At 37.4% G+C, this 17,169-nt stretch overlaps 1 protein-coding gene across 1 annotated transcript in view; it reads left to right on the top strand.

The window, feature by feature from the left end:
* The window catches only part of STX7 (syntaxin 7), a 31,303-nt gene extending 15,775 nt beyond the window's left edge, over positions 1–15,528 (top strand). Inside the window, exons 3-10 of the mRNA XM_042823359.1 lie at positions 4,058–4,127; positions 6,078–6,168; positions 7,862–7,999; positions 8,733–8,785; positions 9,491–9,581; positions 10,775–10,847; positions 11,497–11,579; positions 14,115–15,528. Of these exons, the coding sequence (XP_042679293.1) occupies positions 4,058–4,127; positions 6,078–6,168; positions 7,862–7,999; positions 8,733–8,785; positions 9,491–9,581; positions 10,775–10,847; positions 11,497–11,579; positions 14,115–14,207 (692 nt within the window). The 3' untranslated portion in view covers positions 14,208–15,528. The remainder of the gene's footprint in view (positions 1–4,057; positions 4,128–6,077; positions 6,169–7,861; positions 8,000–8,732; positions 8,786–9,490; positions 9,582–10,774; positions 10,848–11,496; positions 11,580–14,114) is intronic.
* Positions 15,529–17,169: the final 1,641 nt, after the last annotated feature.

The raw sequence follows: 17,169 nt of genomic DNA, 5'->3' as shown, positions 1-17,169 counted from the left end.
GCATCCACTGCTTGTAAATGGATCCCCTGTTTGGGATAGTAAAAGCAAACACAAGCTGGCTCTTAACTAGTTCTCTCCATAGGTATTCAGGTTAGCTCTTAATTGCTGGCTCATCATTAACCATGTCTGACCTGTTCTCATGCACGTGACTGCTCAGAGAGCAGCCAAATAGCTTTCAACAGCTGATAGTTACATATTATGTGGTACAGATTAGGAATGCTGCAGAAAGAATGAAAGTCTTCTTACCAAAATGGTATTGCTTCTTTCTGATACTCTTTCAGAGATGGAACAAGTAAGATTTTTGGCATGAGATGGTAGCTGCCTGAAGAAAACATCTGGATAGAGTAGCTGACAAGGTGCTGCTTCTGTGGGGATGTTGTAAGCTCCGAAAGAACTCTTGGTTGTCATTATACACAAACATCTACTTTGACCTCCACTGCAGAGATGGCCTGATCAGTTAGTGTACCTCTGAGGTCTGAAAAATATCTGTGCACACACAGTGTGTATACTTCTGCAGCTCTGGAGCAAAGTCCAGCAGCTACTTCTGCGTGCCCGCGGAACCTGAGCTACAGTGTCAGACTTTGCACTGGAAGAGCTTAAAATCACACACAAGATCTGTACAGGCTCTGTTGTGGGATTGGTAACGCCCAGAAGAGCAGGGAGAACCTCTGGCAGCAGTGCTATTCTTGTTTTCATAGTCCCTTGTCATTGCCACAGGGTGTGGGAAGCTGGAAGAATCAGGAAGTGAGGAAGGGAAAACCTTAAGGGATGAGGTCACCTAGGAACCAGTCAAAATTGTCTTCTGATCTTTGACTTCTAGTGATTGTCAGTGCATTTATGGCTTTGTGATTTTGGCCTGTGCTTTCAGCTCTCTGGGACACTTGAGTGTCATTGCTGATGAATTATGAGGCATCTAACAAACAGCCAGATGCATTGATTTGCCAGCCTTAATTCCCTGCGTGAGGTAGAAGGCTGGTGAAACAGGGGAGACATAAATGCTGTGATCAGCAGTGAAGAGAATGTAGGGGCCTCTGTCTTACAGAAAGTATTCCCGGGTGTCCAGCAGTTTTACTCTCCCCTTTCAGTGCAGAGACTGGCCACTGTGTGCTTCCCAGCTGGTGCTGTGGAGGGAGAGAGCAGAGATGTTTGTAAGTCAGGGAGCTCAGAATGGCATCGATCATGGATTGGAGCAGTGTGCCTTCCTCCAGCTGTTTGAAAACAGGGAAAAGGGACCAACTTCAAACAGAGATTTGTGTTTTCTGCCCTTAAGTCACATGCTCTAATAGGGACATGGTTCGGTGGGCATGATGGGGATGGTTGGTGGTTGGACTTGATGATCTTATAGGTCTTTTTCAACCTTTTTCATTCTGTGAATCCAAGAAACGGGGCTGTGGCCACCATGCCCTTCTGTTGGGGAAGGATGTAAACTTTTATCTGAGACGTTTTTGAAGTTAGTTCTTGCTTTAAATCAAATTCTCTTAAGGTCTGTACGTGTGTCTGAAGGAACAAGACGCTTTACCTTCTTTCAGGTGGTACTGTCTTAAAACCTATTATAAATTGTATTTTTAGCAATACATCTGTGTAAGTTCATGAGTCTGGGTAAATGTTTGCAGTTTAGGTAGTTTAATAGTTTTAAATGAAATCTCTTCGTGAGTAGAAGCAGCAGTAAAGAATCTGCAATAAAAAAGATCTCTGAATATATAGGAAACGCGTTAGCATATTTAAGCCTGTGCATGCAATCACGTGTTTTTATTAATGTGAAGGAGTACAAAGGATGTAGACCTACAGGTGCATACTAAGTATCTAAGTAAGCTGGTATGAAAATACTTTAAATATAGACTTTGTTTCCAAGAGCTTTTCAAGTGTGAGTCAAACCATTTTCACTTCTTCATTTGTAATGAAATAACTCTGTCTGTAGGTGGCAGTAAGGCATGCTAGCTTTTCTGTCTGCAAAATACATTTCAACAGAGTGCTTGTAGATTGTTTTTTTTTCTCTTTGTAAAAATACTTAAAGAATAAATGAAGACCTTGGCTCTTGAATCAGAGGGGAGAGTTTCTTTGATCAAATAAAACTGAAAGCAAAGTATTCTGAAATTTTGTACGTATGTTAAAACTTAACTCTGAATTCAAAAGATAACAACGAAAAGACACATTTTATTTTAAAATGATGCATTACACTGGAGGAAAAAAAAATGGGTTTAATTAACCAAAATATCTATTTATGGGTACTTGTGGCTGCTTGTGCATGTCTGGGCTCAAGCTGCTGCTGTGCATAAGCATTGAAGTAGAGGTGGCTGCACAGAGCTTTTTGGCCCTTGCAAGTACCAGACCTCCACCTGGGGAAAAGCTGATGGTATTAGGTTTCAACTGTAGAAAGCATCGAAGAATTTTCACTTAGGTTTTGGTGCTTTTCAACTCGAATAAGGAACAAGCTGCACAAAGCCCATCTTACAGTTCCTGTTTCTCTGACTAATTTTTTAGCAGCTTGTGACTCCTTCAAAACCTTCTGTCTTGAGATACTTGATTTTTGATCTCGTGTAAGACTCAAGGACTAACTTCTTCCATTTTTAAAAATATCTTCAGTACATAAATGTGCAAAGAAGTAACTGGCTGCAGCAGTCATCATGATCACCACGCTGTGTGAAGCAGTGTAGAAGATCTAATATCTGTTTCACTGGAGACTTCGTATCATAGAGTCATATAATCATGGAGCTTGGAAAAGACCACAGAAATGATCTAGACCAACAACCAATCCATCACCACCATGTCCACTAAACTGTGTGCCTGAATGCCACATCTGCCCTTTTCTTGAACACCTCCAGAAAGCCTGTTCCTTTTATGAGAGGATATTTTTCCTAACATCCAACCTGAACGTCCCCTGGCACAACTTAAGGCTGTTACCTCTTGATACAAATAGTAGAGTCTGATTAGTAAAAATGTTCTAAGGAATTCTAGTTTTATCAGCATGCTGAGTAGTTGCATTTTGTAACTGAAATTCTTTCTGTTGCAGATCTCTCCCATGGTATCTATTCTTTGTGGTATTTGCCATTATTAAACAATGACTTCTACTGTAATTTTAACTGAATTTGGAAGAATGGATAGTATGCTAGTGTAGTAAGAATCCTGCATATTATTATACTGTCATGTTTTCTATGTCTGAGTGTTGTACTGGTACCAGTCTGCCTGGGAAGCACCACAGGGCACCATGTACAAGGAAGACCAGTTGGCTCCTACGTGAGGCTGAGCAAAAATAAATTATTTTGTGTACATATTATTTATTTTAAAAAGATGTGAGACTGTTGAGCCAAGATGGAGCACACAGAGAATTTTAGTTTTGTAGTGTGATTAAGTGAATGTCATGAAGTATGTGTCCACTTTTCCCCTTGCTTTCTCATGTGACAGTCAATTTAGTAACCCAAACATGCAGCTGAAGTGTTGCTTTTTGCATTTTGAAATTATTTTATATAATACTTTTACAACCTTGCAGTGTTTTTTTTTTTCTGTTTTTAAAAAAGGACGTACATATTGACAACAAGGATCTCAATTAAAATTTAAATCTAGATAACCTGATTTTTGGTGTTTTAATGTATGGCAAGCCAATGAATGCTTTGTTGTTGCCTCGTTTCTTAAATATTTTCGTGTAGTAGTGTCATATCAGGCCTTCATATGGCTTTTCAAAATAGCATGCAGAAAATACGATTAAACCAGAAAATAATTGTGCTTCTAATTTACAGTATTATAATAGAAAGGCCTAATTTATACTTACTACATTAAAATGCTAGCCTTTAAATTGTCTGTTTCTGCTTAGATACTTGAATATATTCTCATGCTTTGTGAGAAATCCTGGGCTTTGTCTTTGAGTTGGCAAAATCATTTACAAATTGTTATGGAATCTCTTAGTGAAATCTTTTCAGGAGATTTAAAAAAAAAAAAAAAAAAAAGTGTTCAATATCATTCTGTCAACTGTTTTTGTTTTAGAATTGTCAAGCAAAAGAACATGAACTTATATTGGAAATGTCTGTGCACCACTAAATTTTCTCTTCCTCTTCACAAACAGCTGCCGAAATACAGAGAATACTAAATCAGCTTGGAACACCACAGGACACACATGAGTTGAGGCAACAGCTGTGAGTATTTCACATGAAAATAATTTCATTCCATTGCAGACAGTTTCCAGGAAGATGATTAGATGTGGGTTGTTTTTGTTTTTGTTTTTTCCTTAGGCAAGGTGCTTTTCTTCACTGAGAAAGGCAGGTATAGGGAAATATTTGAAATTTGCATGTCGAGGAGCCTTTTTTTATTCTTAATTAATTTTGAATACTCTTTGTGCACTAGTCAGGTGTCATGCACACATACATTGCCTACAGTATCAATATGTGTACAAAACTTATTCTGTATGTCAGCAAAGGGAAAGCAACAGGGCCAAAAAGCAACATGGCTGTTTAAATAAGAAACACTACTTCAACCCTTCACCCCATTCTCCAGTCAACTCTTCAAATCTGACTGTATCAGTTTCACAAAATAATGTACTGAATGTATTGAGTCTTTTTTTTTTTTTTTTTTTTGTGAGATACAGTACCTGAGGAGAAAGTGGAATCTCTTTTTAATAATGAAAGCTACAGTAAGCAGTGATATTGTGGAGCAGATTACGAAAAAATAAATAAATAAAAAAAAGCAAGATGAAATAAGATTTAAACATGGATGCTGTGCTTTGTTGTTCCATCTCCTGAAGATGGACTTCCATGAACATGTCAGTCAGCATCTCTCCACTTCTCAGCACAGTCTGATGAACCAGTATGACTTTTTTTTTTAAATCAGCCTCCTTTACCACATAAAACTCAGCAGCATAAATGCAAGTAAACATTGTGTTGTGTTAACCCTAGGGATGAGAAAGTTGTCAGTCTTCACTGTGGCTAATGCTGCACACAGTAGGAGTAATATGAAAATGAGTAGTAGGAGGAAATAAGTATTGAGCCAAAGGCATTGTATTCATCTTGTGTGAACAGCCAGCTTGCTTCATAATAACCTGAGCTTGAGGATCATAACAATAGCCAGGTATGATCCACATCCAGGTGGATGTCATGCTAGAGATGGAATACATCAAGATCAATGTAGGTGAGTTATGCAGTAGCAGGCAAGAACTAAGCATAAATTCAAAACTAAAAAGGCTAGAAACTTGTGAATTCTAGTCCATTTACGAAGGTGCTAATGTGATAAATTTCTGTAAGGTTTTCAGCCGTGATCTTTCCACTGGTCTGAACGTTTTGCCCTTCCTTTTGTGTTTGAAGTTGTCTGGGAGAGTTATTTGATTACTTTCAACTATTTATGTTGATTGCTTGCTAATTGCTTTACAGCCTGTGAAAACAGGTTAAAAAAAAAAAAAAAAAAAATTTCTCCAGGGGAAGAAAATAAAAATGAAAGTCGTAATGGAAGTGTGTGGTAATAGCAGAAGTGAAAAGAAACATAAAGTGCAAATAGAAGTGCTGCTGAGCACAAGTATTTTTAAAGCACAATTTAAGTTATTAAGTTTTTAAGCAATTAATTAAACTTTCCTGGTAAGTTCACAGCTGTTGTATCATGGGAGAATATAAATCTCTTTGGATAAGCTTCCCTGTGACTATCAGGAATTGGCCTATCATGGATTATGTTCGGGCCCAATATTCTTCAATACAGGAGGAAGCTTGGTCCCTTATACAGTTATTCTGAACTCCTTAACAAAATAAGAGCGGGTTTTTTCCAATTACTGATAGCCTGAAAAAAGTGATGGAAAGGCATCTTTATTTATTCACAGTAATTGGGACCTTGTTGCTGTGCATTAGGGGAACAATTACAATATCTCAAAAAGAAAAAAGTGTAAAAGGTGAGTAGTTGTGCTGTCACACTGAGAAACATTCCTTTAGTGTCTATGTCATCTGGAATCTGTGGTGATCTGTTGTCATGTTTTTGCAGTGAAGAACAGTAGAAGGATGGCATCGTACACTTCAGTGAGTGTTTAATACCACTGTGTTTCTGAGAACTGGTGAAACTTCAACAAAATTAGCCAGCAGTCTCTAATGAAGGTTTGCATTTGCTTTTAGGCAACAGAAGCAGCAGTACACAAACCAGCTTGCCAAAGAAACTGACAAATACATTAAAGAGTTTGGATCTTTGCCTGCAACAAGTGAACAGGTATAAAACCAAAGAACATGGCTTGTTTGACTATCATGTTGGCTCATGTAGAGTATTTGAGTGACTTCAGTTTGCATGCCTGTTTTTTGTACTCTACACCAGGCTTTGTAAGCACTGGTCAGTCAGGACATTTGCATGGCAGGAACAATTACTACACAAGTATGTTTTGCTCCAGACTTGTTTCAAAGATGTTTTTAAATATTAGGATTGAGTTTGACTGAGAAGGCAGGACTCAAAACAGTACATTGTGCCTGTGATCTCAGCTATGGCACTCAGTAATCTGTAGCAGTGTTGCTGCTGAGTTTGACTCGCCAGGCACTCTGAGTTCTTCAGTGGCCAGGAGTTATTGCCTGCCTTAACCGTGTGGCAGATGACCAGATCTGTTTGCACGCTGTCCAAATAATTTGTGCAGAATAGGTCTGATCTGCATAACTCAGATCAGCATATATGCTATGTCTTGTCCACAAGCTTTTCTTTTCTTAAGAGGAATGGACAAGAGCTGTTACTGAAACAATTTGTGCAGTCTCTAAGCTGCTTCTTTCCCAGATTTGTGTGAAATACATGCAGGAGTTTACATGCAAAGTAGCTGTTGTCATTAGCTTGCTCTCAACTTCCATCCTTTGATTTCTTTTAGTAATGAAATCTATGACTTAAATAAGGAAAGAGCAGTAGGACCCCAGAAAATATGAATGCAGCCTATTGCTGCTTGGACAATTCGTCTGATCTGTGACTTGTTAGGAAAGAGCACTTAGGAAAGTGAATTGTCCTGAAACACTCATTTCAAATGGCAGGCTGTGTTCCACCTGAGCTCTGTCTGCTAAGTTGTGAACTTCTAATAGAGTTAGAACTTGGTCTTAGTACGTAACCTCTGGTTGAGGCAAAGATGTTTTTTATTCTTTGCCTTGTTGCTGACAAGTTGGCCGTGGGATATTTTGCTGTTTAATTCTAATCCTTTTATCATGAGCATTTTCATCAAAGACAACACTCAGTGAAATACACAGACATTGGGTTGATGAATGGCAAGTTATGGGCTCTTGCAAATTTGGAAGACAGAGTTGGTATAATGGATATGTTTAGGGAAATAAAATTGAGGCTTTCTGGTGTACCTGATACTGACGTTTCTTCCTTGGCATCTTCCTCAAAAAAAAAAGAAAAAAATACTTGAAAGATAGAGTAGCTATTTCTCTAACAGTTTCTAAGGATTTGGAAGGGGTGTGCACCCATTTCTGGTTGCAGTTCAATATGCATTTCCAGTGTTTATGTAAAATACATGTGGAGAGCTTTTTCCCTGCTCGTTTCTTGTTTTTCAGCGCTGTTCCCCTCATTCATTCTTCTTTGCTTATTTTAGAATTTGCAATATCAAGATGTTTCACACTTAACCACAGACTAAATTTATTAATCAGGTTTCCCTGTATCAGTGCGTGGTGCCTTGTATATGACCTGCTCATTTCTTATTTTCAGCTGTTAAATGAACTAAATACATTGGTTTCCTCTTTAAATCTCTAAAATTGTGACAGAGTTGTGTAATCCCAGGGGAAAGGGTAGGTTTGTCCATGCAAGTAGTTTTGTAGACAGTATTTAGGGAAGAAAAAAAAAAAAAAAATAGAGTACACCTGAGTATTGAGTAGTCTGGAAATGATGAGTCTTGAAAAGCCTGATCTCATTTGGCTTGGTAAAACTTCTTCTCCCATAGCGTCAAAAGAAAATACAGAAAGATCGTCTTGTAGGGGAATTCACCACAGCGCTCACAAATTTTCAGAGGCTGCAAAGGCAAGCTGCTGAGAAAGAAAAAGACTTTGTAGCCAGAGTAAGAGCCAGCTCAAGGATATCTGTAAGTACTGCAAAATGTGCTATTGTACTCTGTTTACGGTGTGGTGGTGGTAGTGGTTTCAAACATGCCTTTGTAATGCTTTTTACAAGAGCTTATATCTCAGTCCAAATGTTGCAGAATGTGTAAAAATATGACTATGAGCATAGTGGCTTTCTTTGCTTACTTCCATGCAGCTGAATTTAACGGTTCATTTTATTGTTAAAGCTGAATTATGTTGTAATGAAAACTCCTGAAAGCTGTTTTTTTTTTGTTTTTTTTTTTTCCCCCCTTGGTCACATAAAGGCACAGAATGTGCCTGAGTTTGTACTGTAGTCTTACAGAAGCAGTTTTTAGTGATCTTGAAATTCTTTTTCTGGGCGTTTAGAAATGAGAACTTTTTCTACCAGGAAGAATCCCTTGCCAGGTATCTATGCAGTATTGATGTGGAGAAGCGCTGAGGAGGCTGAGATGTTAGCGTGTCAATTTTGCCTTTTTAGTCTGTGCCAAGTACATGTTACTGTACTTGTAAATTTTAACAGGTATTTAGTGAGCTGAATGTTTTTGTGTGTATTTCAACTTTATGCATGCAAAAGCAAAATCAAGGAACAAACATGTTAAGTCATGTTTCAGTTTCAAGTTGACTTCTTTATAAGCCTTGTAATATTTACTCATTATAGAAATGCTGACAGTGCTCCTTTCTGGTTCATAATATTTTTACCTTTTTTTTTTTTTTTTCCATACACTGATCACATAGGGTGGTGCTCCTGAAGACAGCTACAAAGAAGGAACACTCGTCTCCTGGGACAGGTAGACTGAATTTCTTATTAAAACTTAACCTAGTTCAGAATTTAAAAAAACAAATTGCTTACAGAGAAGAGTTGCTGTTTTTGCAGCTTTCCTCCATAGTGAAATAGTGAAAAAGAGCCTTTTTAGTGAGATAGATGGGATGAAAATCAAGCATTTCACATTGTCTCCCTTTTTTTTTTTTTTTTTTTTTTTTTTTTCCTTCACCTCAATCATCTTCTTAAGCTGACCCAAGTCCGTATCTGGGCTGTGGGACACCCAAACTTAGGTAAGCATAGTCCAGCCTGTGTATAGTGTGAGATGGTTAAGCTGTGATTGATCCATTGTTTACTGGGATCTCCTGTTATTTACACTCTTACAAAAACTGCATCTCAGTCTCAGATTCTGTTGATATCGGTTAGCCTATCTTTGCCTGTTTGAACTCTGCACTTCATAATTCAGATGAAACTTTGTCCTTACATACTTACTTGGAATTTCCAAACAGCTCGCTCAATGCTATGTGCAGATTGCTATAGCAGCAACTTCCTGTATCAAAGATAGCATTGTTAGGTCTTCTCTCTTGACTAGGCATGCAGGGCTAAAAATGTGTGCTTTGTTAACTGGTAAACTTTGTGCCATACGTATTTGGCTGTCATCTTATTCTTCATATTCTAATTTATTCCATATGGTAACTGTTCAATTTTGGCTTTGGTTGGTTTTCTTTGACAGTCAACCTCAAGCACAAGTGCAAGATGAAGAAATTACAGAGGATGATCTCCGTCTTATTGAGGAGAGGGAATCTTCCATTAGGCAGCTTGAGGTAGGCATAAACAGTTACACAGCAGATTTCAGAATATGCTCTTAATGCTGCCAAAGAAAAAAACTGCTTTATATTAGCATAAATCCTGGGGGCCTAGGAATTGTTTGTGGATAGTTTTTTTTTCAACTCTACAAATACTGTCTTTACGTGATATATATTAAATGTACATCAGAAATCTAATGTGTGAAAGCCATGTTTTGATGTGTTTAATCTCAGATGATTTCATTGAGGAACAAGAAAATATTCTGAGGAAAATGTTGCCAATTATTTGTTTTTTAATTTTTCAAAAATAAATTGAACCAAGGCTGTACCTTCCTACCCAGCTATTCCCAATCATTCAGCTTCTTAATTTTGTAAGAGTATTTTCTTCTTTTTTTTTCTGAATACTTCTTTCAGAAATAGAGTTGCGCTATTTTATTCAAACTTCTGTAATTAAGGGTTCGTCAAAAAATTAAAAGCATTTAGCACTGAGTTGTGAATATACCAATGTCATGTGATAAAATACTGACATCAGGAGATTTCTATGAAGACAAAATAAGCTTTTCCAGCCAACCTGGAATCCACATCTCTGCCATCAACAACAAAGATGCTGTTGTGATAATTTCTCCCTTGCCATCCATACGTTGCACATACAATGAACTAAGTATTTATCAGTTATTAGTTGAGATCATACATGCAGTGGCAATGTGACATGTATAACTTCATTGCAGCCAAACAGTAGTAGGGTAGCGTGATCCTGATTCAGTGACTTGGCTTTATATTATAAATGCCACATCTGTAAATTTTGTGGCCTTTGTGTGTTCAGTGTGTTTCCTAAAACTAGTGCGAAACACTTTGTACGTGTACTTTTATTCATTGTGTTTAAATTGGTATTTATTAAGCTAAGTTGGCGCAAACCTGTGCTGTCACTTAAACTGAGCCAAGCTTGTGTGTAGAAGAGCCTTCAGCAGTGATGGATCCTGTTTTTGAAGCGATGTGAGTTTGTGCCTCGTGCACAGCCATCTTCAGTTAGTTCAATTTTCATAAACTTTTTCTCAAAGTACAAAAAAGTCTTCCAGATTAATATTAAAAGTTCTCTTTTTCTTGTAGGGTGAAGAGTGTATATTCAGGAGGAAAATGAGTAGTATTTTTAGATGCATTTACAGATACCTTGTTATGCTCTGTCAAATAACGTTATGATTGTTTCCTTGCAGTCTGATATTATGGACATCAATGAAATTTTTAAAGACTTAGGAATGATGATTCATGAGCAAGGCGATGTAATAGGTAAGCCCAACTCAAATATTATCTGAAAAGTTACGTCACCTAGGGAGCAGTGGTTTTGCTGGAAAAATTCCTCTAGTGAGAATGTTAATGCTAAAGCAAATCAAGTGCAACTTAATATGGGTAGATTGAGGTAGATGGGGATCCATGAAGATAATTTTAGAAATATAGTTTAAATGTATGTTTAATTATGTCCTTTTAAGGTACATAAAATATGTAACAGTAGTTTTTGGAATTGTGTGTTCGTATTCTATTTCTGCCTCTTGGGGTGTTTTGATCTGTTTCCTCTGATCTCGTAGATCTTAGTTGTTGTTTTTGTTAATCTGAGCAAAGGGTAGGCAGTAGCAAGTTGAATGGCAGAGGACTACTAAGAGAAAGTTTCTATTCTGGTCAGTTTCTAAGGCTCATCCCTGCTGAGAGCAAGAGGGATTTTTGCTGACATGAACTTCACCTCAGCATTTCAGAAATGAACTCAAGTATAGGAAAGGTCGGCTTCCATAACGCATGGTATGGGAACTTTGGGTGTGAATGAAAAAAATCAACATTTTGAGGGGACAGGTGGCACACTTGCTCTCAAGTGTATTTCAGTATTCCAAACGTTTAGTTGGCTTATGACTAACCAAAGCTTGAAATCTTTCCTCTTAAAATACAGATAGCATAGAAGCTAACGTGGAAAATGCTGATGTACATGTGCAACAAGCAAACCAGCAGTTGGCAAGAGCAGCAAACTACCAGGTAATGTCAGTGTCTACTGCCAGTTGTGTCTAAGTGTCCTTTCTCAGTAGTCCTGATTTAATATAGCAGTTCAGAATTTGACTTTTTTTCAGATCTTGAGGACTCTCTTGAAAGTGTTTCCTAGACTTGGATGGATCACCTTGGAGGGGGAAGGGAGAGCAAGTTCTGAAAGCTTTGTGTTTCATGTAGAGCTATCTAGGTTGTCTCAGATCACCTTGAATTTTACAGTTACCTAGGACTAAAAGCAGTTCTTTTAACAGCTCAAGAAGGAAAGGTGAAGAGTGAGTCTGTAAAGATCACTAGAAGAGTATGGAGGTCTTTGGAAGGTGCTGTACCAGCATCAATTTTTACTGTACAAAATCATCTCAAAACTGAGCATGTCTAGCTTCTGTTAATTGCCGCCATGGTGCAAAAAATGCATTTCAAACTCTCAAACTTTTTGATGAAAAGTCCCTTTGAAAAGACCTTTTAATGCCACTTCTTTCTAATTTTTTGGCACTTGTTATAAATAATCTTATAAGTAATAAGTCTTTCCTCTTTAGTAAAAATTAGTCCGTAGATTAAAAAAAAAATAATAATTTAATCCTCTTATGTGTATTAACAGTAACCAGGTTGGTAAACCAATGACAAAATGTCTGAAGGATTACTTGCTGATTTCAGAAGTAGGAGGGAAAAAGGGTGGATGTGTCCTCAAACTGTATGCTAAGTGGCAGTAATTGGCACAACCCACCATTAAGTATGACTGATGGCTATTTTGATACTGACAAAATTCAGGAAGAAAAAAAAATAGCAGCAGTCAAAATTTTCTTTGGAAGGTGTCAGTTTTGGGGTTGAAATTTAACATGAAAACCTTTGTGCTGATTCATCTTGAAGAGGAAGGGTTGGGTAACTTCAAGGTTATCAAGCTTTTGATGAGCTCCTGTTTCATATATATCACAGCAGAGACTGAATACTCAGCTGAGTTTGCTTGTGTTAGGAAGGACTGTGTAGTTGGATTGATTTGAAGTTGCTGTTGCTTGAAAGCTCAGCTTTGTTCTGTGTACTTGAAAAAGCATTTAATATATCTGTGCTCTGACCCGCTTAGGGAGCTGGTAGAAGCTTAGGCATCCTAGTGAGAACTAGGTTTGGTTAGTGCTCTCACAACTCCTTTTTGAGGAAGTATGCACTATCGCTTTGCCTTGTGGAATGTGTTTGTGGAGCAGAGCTGTTGGGGTCAAAGCTAGGCTTGGCTGCTCTGTTTCTTTCCCCCATTATTGCCACTGCTTTGTACTTGTAGAAATGATCATCGAGTCTAAAAGGAAATAAGATGCCCGTGTCTTTATTCCATTACCTTGCCTAAGTAATGTTAGATAGAAAGTGTTTGACTGTAATGTGGTGTTGGTAAAAGGTGCTCCAGAATGAAAAAAGAAGAAACCGGGAGTAGTAAGAGTTGTAGGGAAACAATCTGATAGAATTGAGACAATCTGGCAGCAAGAAAGAGACCCTAATAAAAAGTTGAGTGCTAGCAAGCAAAGTGATTAAACAGCTAAGGGGCAGAAATCTCAGCTTGAAAATGGGAGAAGTGAGTCAGCAAAACTAGCAGTAGAGAATATGTAAGACTAGCAGCAGAGAATATCTAAGAAAGAAGCTTGATGGTCTGCATGGTATTGGGCAGAGACCAGATTGCCTCAGTGAGGAACTGGCACAGATGTAGTCCCACAGGACAAGCAACATAAGCAGTGATATAGATCTTTGCTAAAAGGAGAGCAGAGCTTTGCAGAACTCTGGAGCTGTAAACTAGATTCCCATGATTTGCGTGTAATTATTCTTTGGCTATTAGCAAAAGCCTGCAAAACCACTAGTAGAGTGTGTTATTTCCTTTCTTTCTGCTTGAGATAAAGGATGAGAATCTGTTCCTAGTTGTGGTTGCTCTGGTATTTCAAGTTACAAACCTCTGTGGGAGATCTGAAAGTTTTGGACACGATCTTAACTTACAGTGTATTATAATGACATCTTAGAACTTAGGTCTTTTAATCTTGTGTTTTGTTTTTCTTTAAGAGCAATTTGGATGTAATAAACATCACAAAAACAACTTTAAAGTAACTGTGAGTTGATGCAAAGTCCATCTTGCAGAAGTCTAAAAATGAGTACTTTGGGACTTCTGTAAATACATTTACACTTTTTAATTTTTTTTTCAGAGAAGGTCATTTCTACCTCCTCTTCTTTGCAGATTGATTTTTCCTATGTACAAGGCCATCTGCTTTTAAATATTTTCTTTCCCTAGTGTTTTATTCAAATGCATTAATTATGTTGCTGCATTCTTTTTCATTAGTTTGTTATTTGAGCCAGGAAACGCTACTAAAATCCTTTTGTTGATTAATACAGCAAGAAAATTAAGTCGTGGATTATTCTTTCCGTGAATAACTTTATATGATTTGTTTGCAAGGACATTATTTAGATTTCACAAGCAGTAGGGTCATAAAAACAGTTGAGTTGTTTTTTGATCTTGTGATGCAGTTTTCAATCAGCTTTTTTTTTTTTTTTCCTTTCTTACAGCAAAGATCCCGAAAGAAGATGTGCATCCTCATTGGTATACTTGCTATTGGAGCACTGATTCTTGGAATCATCCTATGGTTTTCTCTAAAATAAGTCTCTAGAGAAAGCTTTGCAATTGATATTTAAATTATGAAACAACACTTCTACGGTAATGGTTTGCTCATCATGAAGCTCAGTAAAAATGATGGTTTTTCTGTACTTCATCACACTCACTTTTTTTTATGAGACTTTTGTTTTAACTTGAGAAGTAACTTTCTCAGTCATACCATAACTGCCTGCTCTCTTGGACGTGAGTGCTGTCTTACCAGTAAAACCAGTCAGCATCATATACTGTTCCGTTAACTTAACTTAAAATCCTTTTAAGGGTTAGGAGATTAATCAAAATCTTGATAACTTGTTTTGAAGGAAGGGGGAGTGGGATGGGATTATCACTGGGATACTGCTAAATGTTGTTGCCAAAACAAACTCCTGAATTGTTGCTTGAGGCAATAAATTCACAAGTTGGAATTTAGTTTTAAGCTAGCAATGTCTTTCTGTCTTTTTCTCTTCCATCTCACCCACCTGCCCATTTGATATGGGTGGTTCAAAATTAAGACATAGGCGTGAAGTTAGTGTGAACTCTTTTTAACTGAAGTCTTCAAATTAAGCCTTCAGTTTGCCTCTAATCTTTCAGATGATTCATGTATCTCTATCTGGCGTTAACTCTGGTTATGCCTGGAAGACTCTACAAAAGTAGATAGGGTGGATGATATAATTATTTGGATTTCTTCTTTGAGTTTTTCCATTAAGAAATAAAGTGTTATGTGCATATGCCTGGTATCTTTGCATCTGAAGTGTTTATCAATGAGCTTGGCTAGATGAAAGTAAGCTCTAATCTGTGAATTCGTAAATTTACTGGGAAGAATAGAAATTCCCAGCTTCCTAACTGCACTTGAATGTTACTGTTCTGAAACTGCTGTGATTCAGTTTCCACGAGCAGATCCAAACTTGTATGTGAGGTCTTTCATACATCTGAAGAAAAGATTACAAATTAAATTCCAAGTTCAGTGGTATTTGAAAACAAGTTCTTAATCAGTTGAACTTACTCAAACTGCTTAAGAATTCTGATGCTTATAGCCTTTAAAATGACCTTTTTTTCTTTTGTGCCATTTTGTACTAATATATTAAGAATGTAACCAAACACTTTTTTTGCCAATTAATCTATTTGCATTTGTAATTGATGTTGATGAACTAATCTGGAAAGTGTACAGATGAAAAAAGTCAATTTGTATTTTATAAGGTTCTTGTACACTAGACTGATAGAGAATGCACTGTTTACATGGTGATCTATGAAATGTTGTTTGGAAACAATCTAAGCAAAGATGGACTTCAGAATTGTAACTGTGCAACCAAAATAAAGGTCTTTTAAAGAGTACATTTTTTTCTAGTACTGTTTTTTTTCTTTTTCCTTTTCAGAATCTGTCTATATAAGCATAAGTATTGTCTTTCCCTTTATGTAAATTGCTGGTATGTCTAGAGTAGAGAGAATTTCAGCACTTCTGCTGTTCCTGTGCTAATATTCATATTGTTAATGGAAACTCTCTTGGATCTTTTGTCCCCACCTCTGTGACCCCAGCCTTAGGAAAACAAAGAGAACAGGTTGCTTTACTCTGTATTTCGGGTGGCACAGATGTTAAGTTATCCTTTGGCACAGAGACAGGAATCCATAGTGTGGGAAGGAGACTCGTGCTGATGTATTTGGATCCCAAAAGCAAGGGAGGAAGAACTGCATGGTTATAGCCTATGGAAAACTTCTCAGACTGCAAGTAAGTTGTAGTATGGATATTTGTGTTGAGGTCTCAGCTGCAGTTTTCGTGTGACTGCCTTTGTGCTGAGTGCAAAGCTGGGACTCTACATACCCGTTCTTGTTAAATAACCATCAGGTTTACTTTAGGCTACTGCCAGCCATGGTAATGCTACCAATTAGTGATGCTAATACTTTGATTAGGCACAAAGTGTTATGTGCTTTGTTTTGTATTTAGCATGTAGACCCTGGGAGGGGGGAGTAGGAGAGGGAGGGTAGAGCCATAAATACCCCTCTTTAAACTGCTCTTAATGGAGTCACACTCTTTCTGCCTTTTCCCTCATGTACATATTTGCACTCTTAATCATATAAAATGCAGTTTCCAAGTATTTAAAGAAAATGTTGATAGTTGTAAAGAACCTAAAAAAAACACCCAGCTGGATTTAATATGTATGAATCAATGTTCTTAGAAGAAATATTTTGGCTGTTTGAAATTATCCATCAGTATGTGAGATTAGCGAGGCCAAAAAAAAAAATAAATAATGCAATCAAAGCACTCTTCATTTTACTGAAGGAACTTGGTAAGAATAGTTCTTTTGTAGTTATCTTAACCCAGGCACCAGGGGTGCCTCTGTTCTTTCCTGCTTTTTCAAAGAGCTGAAAATCACAGGGTAAGACAACTCTTTAAAGATTCTGTGGTAGTGTGGATTGTTTTGTTTTGTTTTTCACTGCACCTTTCCCCCTTGGAAATTGTTCTTGATAATCAACAGGGTGTATGATATCATCAGACTTCATATCTAAGTCTTCTTACATCACACACAAACTCCATGCAAATGTTTGATATCAGAAATGAGGGTTAGGTTGTGGACATCCAAAATAATTTGAAATCACAAAACAGTTTTTAGTCTTGGCAGTAAGGGATCATAAGGTACAGCAGAGAAAGAGGAGGGCATAACATGTCTGTTAGCAGATGTTTGAAAGACCAAACACCTTTGCAGCTGGTCACTAATTTGGGCTATTTCAAAGATCAGTTGTGCTGTTGGGTATCATGTTGGAAAAGACTTGCTTTGCTTTTATTTAGTTGTTCTGGGTGAACATTTTTGATGTTTTCAGGAGCAGATGATTTTTGAGGGAGGAAAGAGCAGAAAGCTCTTGTTTTGCTATACATCAGCATCTGATGGCTTTGTTTCTTAGCTGTACCTACAGTGCTAAGTGATGCTTAAGTGCATGGCATGCAGCTTTCCTTTTCAGTTTGCAATTAAACACAAGCAT

The sequence above is a fragment of the Centrocercus urophasianus genome, unplaced genomic scaffold (genome assembly GCF_019232065.1).
Source record: "Centrocercus urophasianus isolate 14NV4802_14NV808 unplaced genomic scaffold, USGS_Curo_1.0 seq_10, whole genome shotgun sequence".
Taxonomy (NCBI): Eukaryota; Metazoa; Chordata; class Aves; order Galliformes; family Phasianidae; genus Centrocercus; species Centrocercus urophasianus.
The sequence above is the reverse complement of the archived record's forward strand: the minus strand, read 5'-3'. Positions and strand labels throughout refer to the sequence as shown.